At 38.2% G+C, this 12,707-nt stretch overlaps 1 protein-coding gene across 2 annotated transcripts; it reads right to left on the reverse strand.

The window, feature by feature from the left end:
* Window positions 1-178: 178 nt before the first annotated feature.
* On the reverse strand, window positions 179-12,150 carry LOC121320223 (potassium voltage-gated channel subfamily G member 1-like). Of its 2 annotated transcripts, XM_041258477.1 has the most exons (4): window positions 11,892-12,150; window positions 2,414-3,216; window positions 863-1,360; window positions 179-740 (listed from the first exon to the last, which is right to left on the reverse strand). In XM_041258477.1, exons 2-4 carry the CDS (start codon window positions 3,161-3,163, stop codon window positions 675-677), a joined length of 1,314 nt encoding a protein of 437 aa, XP_041114411.1. In that variant the 5' UTR covers window positions 3,164-3,216; window positions 11,892-12,150; the 3' UTR covers window positions 179-674. The 2 variants fall into 2 exon arrangements, with proteins under 2 accessions (XP_041114411.1, XP_041114410.1); XM_041258476.1 differs by having other exon boundaries at window positions 179-1,360; window positions 11,892-12,148.
* Window positions 12,151-12,707: the final 557 nt, after the last annotated feature.

Below are 12,707 nucleotides of genomic sequence, written 5' to 3' on the forward strand. Positions count from 1 at the left end.
AGTGAGTAGTTTTTCGAGATTTACGATTATACTGTAAATTTACAGTATAATCATAAATCTCGAAAAACTACTCATTGGAATGAGGTAAATGAGGTTTTCTCATTGGAAATAGGTAAATTTCAAAATATCACTGTCCTGGTCACAAAAGCAAAGTTTGTGGGGAATAATAGCCATTTTCTATACTTTTGAGGCATAAGCAATTAGGAAATAACACTTACTACCCAGGAACAAAAATTGTGTTACCTAGTGTTATAAGTGCTAGGTGTTACAGCTGACCCATTATAAGTGCTTGGTGTTAGCGCATACAGGTTCATTGGCTGAAAACAAAACAAAAAAACCCCAACAACAATAGTGATCATTTTGTGCTATGAGTAAGTTTTAAAATAAAAACACTGATCAACTATCAGTTGCTTCTTCAGTTTTGAGAATTTTAAATGGCCATTTAATAAAGCTGTCAATAATTCACCCTAGTCACTCACAGTGATCGTTCAACACTGCCTGGTTCACATTATTTAGGATATTAGAGGCTTGACTGTAATTTAATGCAAAAAAAGAAATAAAGAAAGAAATAAACGTACAGTTCTTGTTCTCAGTCATTATCTCTCATTTCAGAAGACACACTCTGGAACAGAATGTCACTCTCCAGAGAAATGTTGCTGAGCTGGGACTTGGTCTTAAAAAGGAAATTTGTTCGTCTGCGCATATCCCTCTGCTGTTTTTGCTTCAGCTCTATGTAGGACCTAGAAAAAGTATGGAAAATGGAAGTCACAGGGAAGGCCATCAGCAGTATTCCACTCAAAATGCTGCTTAGGGCCACCACCTGGCCAGGAATGCTCCTGGGAACCATATCTCCATAACCTACCGTTGTCATGGTGATCACGGCCCACCAGTAACAGGCAGGTATGCTTGTGAAGTCTTGAGAGCCTGACATTTCATTTTCAATGAGGTATAACAGAGGGGAGAAAAGCGCTATAGCCACACACAGGAAGAGCAGTAGTAGGCCAAACTCTCTGGTACAACGTCTCGCTGTGAGTCCTAGCGTCTGAAGGCCCAGGGAGTGTCTAGCAAGTCTCATCACGTATAAGATTCTCAAGGCCCGGAGGATACGCAGCACTAGGCCGACCTTGTCCAGGTAATTATTGCCAGACCCCGGCTTTTTATCGTCTGCTGAGGTGATGTCGACCAGCAAGGTGATGTAATAGGGTAGGATGGCAAAGATGTCAATGAGGTTCAGGGGTGTTTTCAGGAAATCAAATTTGCTCCGTGCCTGGATAAAGCGCAGAGTGAATTCTAAGGAAAACCAAGCCACGCAGACACTCTCCACAATGAAAATGTTGTAGCACATCTGTGAACACTCGCCCTGAAAAGAGAGACAAAACAACATCGCTTTAAGTTGGAAGCACGTTTTCATTGTGTGGGTTTAGCATGGTCAGTGCTGGCTGGTAATCTGGTTGGCATACTGGTCTTATCAAGGAATCAAGGAGCCTTAAAGAGTAAGTAGCAGGGTTCCCACAAATATCGTTGTTAACATCCTGACAATTTTTTATAACTAAAGTCTGTTTCAAAGCTCTTTCAAAATGGTCACTCCAGTGCACTGATAGTGTAAGGATTATTGCTCACACTGTCAAACTGGTAACACAGCAAAACAATCCATGATGTGGTACAGAACACAAAAGTATTTGTTATGGTTTTTATTTTTTAAATTTTATTTTAAACTTCCTGCAGTGATTTAGAGGACAGATCTCAAACCCCAGTGCACTAGAGCGGACATTTTGAGAAAAGCTTTGACTCGTCTCAAAATGTCTGCTCTAGCGCACTGAGTTTTGAGATGCGTATGGCTTTAAAGAGAACTTTATGACTTTAAAGTTATAAGTGTACAAAGTTGTCAAGATGTTAACAATGAAGAACAAATACAGGTACATTATTTAAACAGTTGTAGCAACATATTAATTTAATATTTTTTTTTTTGGAACCCCGCTTGCTCTTTAAGAGGGGGGTGGCTGTAATCATGTAAATTTAATGACCATATTTTGTACTTTGTCTGTTTTTTTTTAAACATTTCTCTTATTGACTTTTTTATGATGTTTGCAACCATTCTTGGTTCTGTTGTTCAAATCAATGATAATTTTCTGTATATCTGTTACCTCACTTCAGAACATCAGCCTTGAGCAGTTTTTTCAGGAGCACCTTTTGCTGGAATAGTTAGTAAGCATGGTAAACAACAAAGCAGAAACAACAATGGTGATTCATACAGAACCCACATAAGTGAAATGAAAATACTAGTACAATGCAGATGATATACAGTATATGTCTGGTATCAAAGCCCCTATTAGCACAGTCCAATGTTAGATATGGCTGTCCATGATTAGGCCAATCGAGGTCTGACAAACGAGACAAGAGATTGCAAACTTACATTCTCTTCTTCTTCTCTCAGAGCTGGCATGGTGCTTATGGACAGGTTAACTGCAGTGATTGTCACAAACAGCACAGACAGGCAGGCAAAGATTTTTCCAGGCAGCCCAGACTGTGGCCTCTCCACCATGTCTCGGAGTTTCCCCATGCAGTGCCCGAGCCTGGTCGCTGGCGGGACCTCGCATGGTTGATCGGTCTCTGTCAACTCCTCCCTCTTGTACATCTCGTTGAACTCCTCGATTTTCTGGAGGTACTTCCTCTTGCAGCACCAGTCCAGACTGTCCTCCTCAATCCCCCAGTAGAGCAGCTCTTCTTGGAATGACAGGGCGCACACCTCGCGGAGCATCCTCAGCTTTCCTACCCTCAAGAAGGTCATGATGGTCCGGAAGGCTCCTGGGTTCCGGTCGAAGAAGAACTCGTTGCAGGTCACATCGTAGTCATCGCACAGGCTCATGATCTCATCAAAGTTGGTGCAGAACTTGAGCTGTCCAAGTCGGGTCAGAGGGAAGTCTTCTAAGGTGGTCCATGGCAGAAGATACTTGATCCCGCCTACGTTTATGATGACGTGATGCTTCCGGTCTCCAGGATGTACTGTGCTGTAGATGTCCTTCTCTGGGGAGATCAGCTGTGCTCTTTTGTAAAACGTTCCCTTGACGGCCTCGCTCTCCGTGAAGGGACGTTGGTTGATGGAGGTATCTGAGGCACAGCTGAGAGCGTCGTAGTCAGAACCTTCTCCTGTCAGCAGAGTCATCTTGATCCAGTTTTCACATCACTGGAGGACAATGTCAGCTAACAGACTACATCCTATTGAATGAAGGCAGAAATGTAGAGTCATACTTTCAGTTAAACTTGTGTAAAGTTAAACTTCAGTTAAACTTCGTGTGTGGCAGTGTGGTAGGGTGAAAGCCCTACCGGTGCACAGGTGTGTGGGGAATATTGGGTGGGAAAATCACGTGGGAATGTGGCTGGAGCTGTGAACTGAATAAACGATTAAATGATTAATGATTAATTAGGCTCCAGCCACAGCTGTATAAAAAGGGTGCTATTTAGAATTGTGATTGTGAAGGAAAGGTGCAGTGGTTTTGCGTGTTGTTTTTGAACTGCAGCATTCTGGTCTCTGACTTTTACTTCTATAAAGGCACTTTGGCAGAACTAGCCTGGCTTACATGACAGGTAACTAGAACCAGAACTAAACAAACCAAAAAAAAAAAAAAATGAGTCAGTGCAACAAGAACCACTCAGAAGAAGTGCTTGAAATCTGAAATGAGTGGCAGTAACATTTTGATATTTTTCGTCTTTGTGCCCTTTGTGAAGGATTGTTATTTTCTTGTGCTACACAATAATTATATCCTGAACTTCCGCTTTCAAGACCGAGATAATGGGTGATTATTAATTATAATTATTTTGTAGCAATTTTATGTCTGAAAACATGATGCACTTAGATGATCTCATCATGGATACGAAATGTCACAGACACTCTCTGTGTGTCATTTGTTTGTTTCAATCATTATATCCTGGGAACTCATTACAGCACTGGCTAAACACTGCTCTCAGATATGTCTGACTGACAAGTACAGCTGGTACACCAGTGTAGCTCTTAACTTGTCCCCCTGCAACACTGCCATTGCATGTAAGAAATAAAATGACCCAAAGGGACTCTGTATAACTTTTTGTCGCTTTGCACTTTCTGACTTTTGTGTTTTCCTTGTTTTTTCTATTGCAAGTAAGAAATGTATCAAACACCGAACACATATTTAACCAGCCGCTATTGCTGTTAATAAAATGCAGCCGCGATAATAAACAAAAACCGCCAACGTATGAGTATTGTGATGACTATTTATGTTTACCAGAGCATTTATACTCCTAAAAAACGCAGCAACACTGTGCTTCACTGATGCAAGAAGTTGAAAACAGCAAAGATCACAAGCAGCAGAGCACTCGCCAGGCGGATTCCTGTTTCACCTACATCAGAATGGAAATCCACACGATTGAAATCGCGCATGCGTACAGGTGGAACATGTGGACATGACAGTGTCTGTGCTTTGTTTTTGTTTGTTTTCTTTCATTAGCGGTTAACTTTTTAATGCAAAACAAAGGTTAAATACACAGTGGTTTAGAGAATATATAATACCGTTCAAAAAATTCAAGATCATTATTTTTTGTTACTACTTTTATTTTTATTAGTGCATTGAGTCGTCCTGCGTACTCCGTATGACCTTAGACGTACCCACAGGGGTACGCGTACCCCCGGTTGAAAACCCCTGCCGTACGACATGTGTAGTGTCTAGGCGTATGCCAGCAAGAACGGAACAAATACGATTTAAAGCAACATTGTGGTATAGCAGAAATGCCGCAATGAGCCAGTCCGCCGGCTGCAAAGTGTTGCAAGAGGATAGGATTCAATTACTGAAGCAGAAAACTGCATACAAAATTACTCTAAACAACGAGATCAATATATGAGTCAAGGCATCTGAACTATTACATACCCTTACCATGTTGTTCTTTAATCTTACATTTTCATTTTAATGTTACAACCCTTTGATTGCTTGACCAGCTTTATTTTAGGGGTAATCCCGGGACCACCACAAATGCGCGGTGGCTTACCCTGGTGGGGAACAGGTAGATCAAATCAACATCTTGGTTGTAGTTTTGTAAGCTGAAAACCATGACAAACTCGTACAGGCTGTGAACTTCCATTCATTTCAGAGGTCTCAAATGTTCAGTTACAGTAAAGCTAAATTTTTATTTTAAAATGTGACATATGGTCCTACACTTGGTTAAAGAAGTCTCTGTTTGCAAGCCATGCTTTCAATTGTGTTGTACTTGTTTGGTCATTTGACCAAGTGAGTGAAATTGTCTCCACCCATCAATGGCATCTTTCCTGTCATTAACCAACCAGCTGCTTCCACGGTTGACTGACATGCTTTCTGCCAGTAACATGCTTTGACTCAGAGGACACTGCTGAGGTGATGCAAACAGATAACCTGAGAATAAGGCATAGCAACTGAGTGCTTCCTTTAACTAAAAATAGTACCAGACACCATGTTTTAAAATCAAAATACATGTTTGTTAAACCATGTGCTTCTTTCAAAACTTTGTGAAAGTGACCTCCAGAATGCTTGCACTTGTTAAATACAGAGCCCTCGAGCCACAGCCTCTTCTATACAGTCAAATCAATGTAATGATTGCTGTGAAAAACAATCAGACACCGCTACTGGCTTTTTCCATGGCTGGATTGTTCATCATATACAACACAAGAACTTCTGACAAAGAGAAAACATTATTTTTCACAGAGAAGCTCAATCTTTTTATGGATTGCTCTCCCTCAGGGTACATCCTAATTGCTTCTTGGACAACCCCTGTGTTTGAGTGTCTACAACCTTCACACTTAATTCAACACATTTATTTCCCTGAGTAAAAAAGTCAGTTATGGCATTATTACTGGCTCTATACCCCTAATCTTACCTTCTGTGCCGAGTTTAAAGTAGTTAAGGATAATTAAATCCCTTAGTTGTCTTGTATACTAGACTGTCCTGTCTATGTCTGTGAGTTTTCTGCATATACCTTTTATTTTATTAATGTCTTTTTCTGTTTGTTTGTCTACTGTACTTTGATTAACGTGCGTGACAGCGCTTCACTGCAGCTTTTTTGTCTTAGTCTCTCACTTTGTTTTTTTCTCTCAGCACTGTACTGCATTTTTGTCTATTCCATCGTTTCGCTTGCAAGATTTGTTCTAACACTTCTAACAATACTTCTAATTGCTTGTGTTTAGCTGCTGCTATTGGTTGTTTTGCCCCTGCATACTTGCACTAATGATTTAATTTCCTCATCGTTCCTAGGAATTATAGATTTGTTTGTTTACTTGTTTGTTTGTCATCCGCCAGTATTGCTTTGTGAGAGAGTAATTGTAGCCCTGTCCTCATCGGATACTGTCTCCATGGTAACAGCGTGCCAGTATCAGATAGGACAGGATGCCGAGAAGGAACGGTGCTGACAAGGCTTGGCACAGCACGGAATGTAAAACATGTGGTGGGGACGATGTGTCACGATAAGCAAAGTGTTTGAGTGCCATGCCAGCACAGTGACACACAGTGTCATGGAAACAAGCTCCTCTTGAGAAAACAACTGAATACTGCTGTAAACAACCGTAGACACTCAAAGTGCATGGTCTGCCTCGTTGACATGGCCAGACCACTACCTTGAAGAACTAAGTCTTTATGATCCGCAAAACAGAGCCACCTTAATACGGCAACCAAGTCATAGGTCAAAGTAAAGGAATAGTTTGATTTTCCACAACACTGAAAATATGAAGTCAGCTTCTATCATGGTTCTTCAGATATAGTAGTGGCCGCATTACGGTTGCTTAAACAAGAAAAGCGTCATTGCTTCATACACAATTAAAACTATCAGGAAAAAGTTCATAGCAAAGACCTATATCCACAGTATGTACATGTAGAAATACAAGTGTGACAGGTACACGTGTGTCAGATCCATACATGAAGACATACAAAAGGCATGTTCTTATGATTTCATATTCTGATGGTCTCAGTAACTCAGGATAGAGAATGTCCTAACCAAGTCTATTAACAACTGGTTCTCTAGATACAGTCTAAAGTGTGAGATATATACGGCTACCTCCACTCCAGAATATTCATTTCCATCATTCCCAGATTGTGAAGGAAAGGTGGCAACAAGACGGGGATCCCTGGATGTACTGTTACCCCTATAGAGAACACAGTACGAGGGCGAGTGTTCTAGAAATATGCCCCAGCTTTTTATTAGCCTTTGTAATTGCTTATCCACATGTTCCCAAACCACTGACGTGCTCCACTCCAGCACAGACGCCTGTGATGTGATATTTTCAGAACCCCGAACAGTCCACTCAATCCGAGCGATGAAGGGGCCTTTGTGCTTAACGGCATCTGCTCTCAGCGGGTGTGCTCTTGAAGGAAAATAGTGTCATAAACTGGAGTGGCTCTCATGTCTGCAGCTCTGACTTCAGTGATTACGATATCAGCCGGGGTTGTAATTACAATGGACCCACTGGCATCATTCCCCACTTGCACACAGCTTCAGGGGAATGACATTTTTAAGATAAATGTGCTTTTTCATAACCCTACCACTTGACAGCTCAGGAACATGTGTATAATATGTTGTCACTTTGAATTGGAAGTGTAATTCAGCGAGACTGGAGGACATTTTCAGCAGCATATTCTGAATCATTTTTCTAGTGTGACAATATACTTGATTCAGTTATTGTGTAATATTGTTTGATTATTATTGTTTGAAAAATATCTTAAGTCTACAAAATACTTTTACTAACAAATGGCAATGACAACAATACACACAACTAATTCTATTCGAAAATGCATTTGTTTGCTGGGTAAGGATCGTTAACAACATTCTTATCATTTTCTGCTCACGTTTAAGATGCCATTCATTTTTGTTTCAGTCAAACTTGATTGCTAATTAATAAAGTAATATGTTAATTATTAACAGTTGTTTATTTAGCTAATACTATGTGATCCTTTCCAACCATTCCCTTCTGTAAGCTTTAATTTACTCAGATTCGAATAATGTAAACTTTAAATCGTAGAAAACACCACTCTACAGCACTCCACTGCTGGCCAGGTGCCAGTGAGTGCAAGAGGACACCCGCAGGGACTGCCTTTGTCCTCCAGGGGGGGCTAACAGCTTGCCAAACCCGCTGTTGAACGCCTGGATGTAAAGATTGGCTCGGTGGTTACTTATTATATTTAGGGCTTCTGTTTATTGTTTATTTTTTCCTTTTTCCTATATTTATTTTTTAAATCATTTTCAGATGGCCAAAATTCTGTTTTCTTTTGTCTGAAAAGTGTATTGACTGGTTCCTTTTGATATTGCCCACAATTGCTGTTCTGGAGCTTTGAGAACTGCTCAAATCAAATAACAGCACAGATGGCAATCACTGTGCGGGCTGTACCTCAACAAATACAGTAAGCTGCACCATGAACGTGCTTTGTGAAGACAAAATAAGCAGGGATCCTTTCCTGTGATTACATTATGTAACACAATTTTTGTTCCTGGGTAGTAAGTGTTATTTCCTAATTGCTTATGCCTCAAAAGTATAGAAAATGGCTATTATTCCCCACAAACTTTGCTTTTGTGACCAGGACAGTGACAGTAGTTTTTCGAGATTTACGATTATACTGTATTTACAGTATAATCGTAAATCTCGAAAAACTACTCACTTCTAAATCTTTTGTAGTCATTTTTATATTACTTTAGTATAAATACATGTTAATTTGGATTCATACGTTGTTTTTTTCTGACTTTATGTGAACGAAAAGACACACATTTGCCTGTTTTCCCATTGGAAATTAGTGATATTTTGAAATATCACTGTCCTGGTCACAAAAGCAAAGTTTGTGGGGAATAATCGCCATTTTCTATACTGTTGAGGCATAAGCAATTAGGAAATAACACTTACTACCCAGGAACAAAAAAAAAAAACAAAAAAAAACCCCCAGAAACTATAATGCCTTATCTGTAATTGGTAGTTAAAAAAATAATAAGAAAAGCTGATTAATGAAGGTGTTCTATTCAGATCCATTTAGAACCAAGTGTATGTAAAACGCTTTACAACTGAGGCTCCATTAATGAATCTTCTAATGCATTTTGAGCCTGTGATGCAGTATTTAAGAATGGTTCTCTATAGAGGTGTTAATAGTGTACCATGAAAGCCAGTATATTTCATATTCGATGTTTCTGTGCAGAATTTTCCATATACAATGCTGTACACAATGTTGCTGTAATTTATTAAGTGATGGAGAGCTTCCTATGAAGGATTTTATTACTAGTTACAAACATTCCCAATATGTTAATGTTTAAACATTTAAACGTGTTTAATACTTAAGTTTAAAGGTGTAGGCAGTGAAACAGGGAATAAGAACCTTAGCACTTTATAGAACCCAAACACAAAAGGATACAAACACTCTAGATAGAACACCTACAGGAATCCTCTCTCCTGGAATACTTATGGGTAGCAAAAATATTTTACAATGGGCCCTATTCACAAAACTTTAGGGCTTTTTTTTAAGGAAGGTTTTATTAGTTCTTTTAATGACCCAATTTGATTAATTAATCAAGTTTGCCTTTCGTAAAACACATTTCAACTCTTTTAGAGAAGGTTAGAAGTGTATTCACGTGTTTCAAAGCACTGTTTAACCTAAGATAATGTATATAAACACCCTTCAAAAAACACTCCTTAAAAAGTCCTTATTTTAGTAATTTAGTTGAATACATATAATCTTAATACAGCAATATATTATACAAGGGGCAGTCTTTAACCACTTTAAGTTAAGATAGAATTTAAGTTTGTATAGCAAACTTAAATACAGGGTTTCTGTGTAAACTACTAGTAGTTTTATTTGAACAAGATTCTTGCAAAGCATTTAATTTAAACTAGCATTTAATTTAAACTAGAATGACACATTTAGATAACATTGTTGATACATACTTGTATTGATGTTTTATCTTAAAGAGTACACTGCATGACACAATTGGAATCTTTTTTTTAAAGAACAGAATCCCTTATCTTTGCATGCTATCAATGTTTCGAAAGAAAAAAAACAAAAACAATAACACTTGCAACATAAATATCAGAAAATATCATCACTTCCGCTACATCACAGAACATCTGTTTGGGCTTTTAAACCATACCACTTTGATGATAAAAACGACTGGCCGAACTGTTTAACCGGAAATACATTGCTGATGGTCCAGTTTGTTTACATTCCCTACATGTAGTCTTAAGAGAAAGAAGCTGGTTGTCACTACTTCACATTGTAAAAGAAATAATCACGCTTCTCCTGCTACTTTCTGCAGTAGGAGTTTATTAATCACACATTAATTGATTACTCAGCAAAGCCTAATAATAAATGCAGGTCCACCCAACAATGCTGCTCTTGTACCCTGGTGTTGGTTTAAAGAGCATGATAGAGATGTCAGGCCACCACACTCCCCAGATCTAAATCCAATTGAGCATGTTTGGGATGAGCTTGAATAACATCCCTCCTCGCGATCATCTGCCTACCGTTCAGCACCAGCTGTATCAGAAGGGTTCCCTCAAAACCGTCCAGCGCCTTGTGGAGTCTATGCCACACTGTGTAAAGGCTGAGATCAAGGCAAACAGTGACCCAACCCACTACAGGTCCAGGTCCTCATAGAGAATGAACTAATTTAGCTTCATCAAGTCGAATGAAACCCGCTGAATAACGTTACATAACATATTGAATTACATACCTACTTCACTGTAGTTTTCCACATACTTAACAAAAAAAAGAAAAATGTAACATTTCAAAATAACATGAAATACTGCACTACTGTTATGGTGTTTGGTAGACTTTTCTGATATAATTTTGTAATTTGTTTGATTACATGGAGTTAAATAAAATATCAAAATTCTACATAGTTTTTTTTTTTTTTTTTTTAATGATTTTTCAATCCTAAAATTCTAGGTGATGCAAAAGTTTTGGCCACAGCTGTATTTAAGGATGTTAATCACATGAAAAAAGAATCACCTGTTTTATGCAGTTATTTATTTTTAAATTGTGTTTTGGTTAAATTGACATCATTTTACATTGCACACCTATAGATCGAGCTTGTAATGTAAAAAGACATCATACAACAGAAACATTATAATTTATCATAAATGTAGTTATATTTTAGCAAGTCAAATCTTGCAGTGCAATAGTAATGCCAAGCTCTAAAATTAAATTCTCACCTGCAACTTGTTCTGGGAATGTGATTTATTTGAAAGCTTAGGTCTATGTATATGTATCTATATTGTTATACTGTATAACTGGTGAGCATTACATTAAAATACAATGCGATATGCTACACTGATTTACATCTGCCGGTTCTTTCGATTAGTTAGCATTTCAAACCCATGACCCGCATCTTCATAAAATACAGCAATTTCACAACAAGGTTACATCCTCAGTGTTGCACGAAGGAGGACTTATCATTTCAAACGTTACAGTGTGTGTGTGTCTATATATATATATATATATATATATATATATATATATATATATATATATATATATATATATCAAGTTCTCGCCAAGTTTATGAAAACTGTTGCTCTTTGCTTGAACAAAATTTTTAGAAGTCAAGCGGGATGGTTCGCTACCAGTAGTCTGGAGTAGAGACCTTTAATATACTTATCTAGTAATATTCACATGACAATATACATACACATGTTTACCAACAATTTAAAGCAATTTTAATCTAAACTGTACGGTACAATGATTGAAAACCATGACATATCGTTTATTGTGTAACATGCGAATAAAGTAAAACAAAAAAGCGTTATCTGAAAAATAACCAAACTAAAATGTGAAATATCTATCAATTGGAATAATTCTGCAAAACGTGTAAGAAACGTTCATCTATTAAAATAAACACATCCACTTGGTAAACAAAACTGCACTTACTGTGTAACGGCATTTTTATTCTGGACTTGTATCCGGAGATGTTTCTGAGCTGGAATATACCGGCTACACTGGCAGAGCTCCTGCCTGATGCACTGTATGTACTTGCACTGGGGTTTGCTGTGCAGCTGAGCAAAGGCTTCCAAGATGCAAGTGCGAAGTTGATGATCACAGGCAACAGGCTACCGGATAATCAAGCAGACTTCGCCTTCTGACATCACCGGTGCTATTACTGTAAAAGCGTTTGAGATAAATCCATAGCAACGAGAGGCCGGCAAACTGAGAATTCCCGCTAAAATGGTAATAATCACTCAGAGCCGACACTCATGAATCACACAGGGCTATATTTATCTCAAGTTTCAAATTACATTCAAGTGAGCCGTTGCTGGCTAACTCGCTCAGGTTTATGAATGCTTTTGTAGAAATTAATGTGAATGATTTACATTATACTGCAGCTATGACCAACAGTTTTTCATCACCCTATATAATGAACTCATTTTGCTTCATATGGTCGAATGAAACCTGAATAACCTTAACATTGAATCACATAGTGCTTTGTAGTTTTCCATTTACTTAACTTGACAAAGACTGAAAAATGTGACATTTCGAAATCTAGAATGAAATACTGTGCTTTCTGGTTGACATTTCTTTGATTACACTGTGTTAAATAAAACCTCTAAATTATGTTGATATTGTTTTTGGTTTTTTTAATTATATCTCAATCCTGAAATTCTAGGTGATGCACAACGTTTTGCCATAGCTGTATACCGTCCTGTACACGTTTTTACTAAAGACATATTTTGCAAAAGAGATACAACA

This window comes from Polyodon spathula, chromosome 8, assembly GCF_017654505.1.
Source record: "Polyodon spathula isolate WHYD16114869_AA chromosome 8, ASM1765450v1, whole genome shotgun sequence".
Taxonomy (NCBI): Eukaryota; Metazoa; Chordata; class Actinopteri; order Acipenseriformes; family Polyodontidae; genus Polyodon; species Polyodon spathula.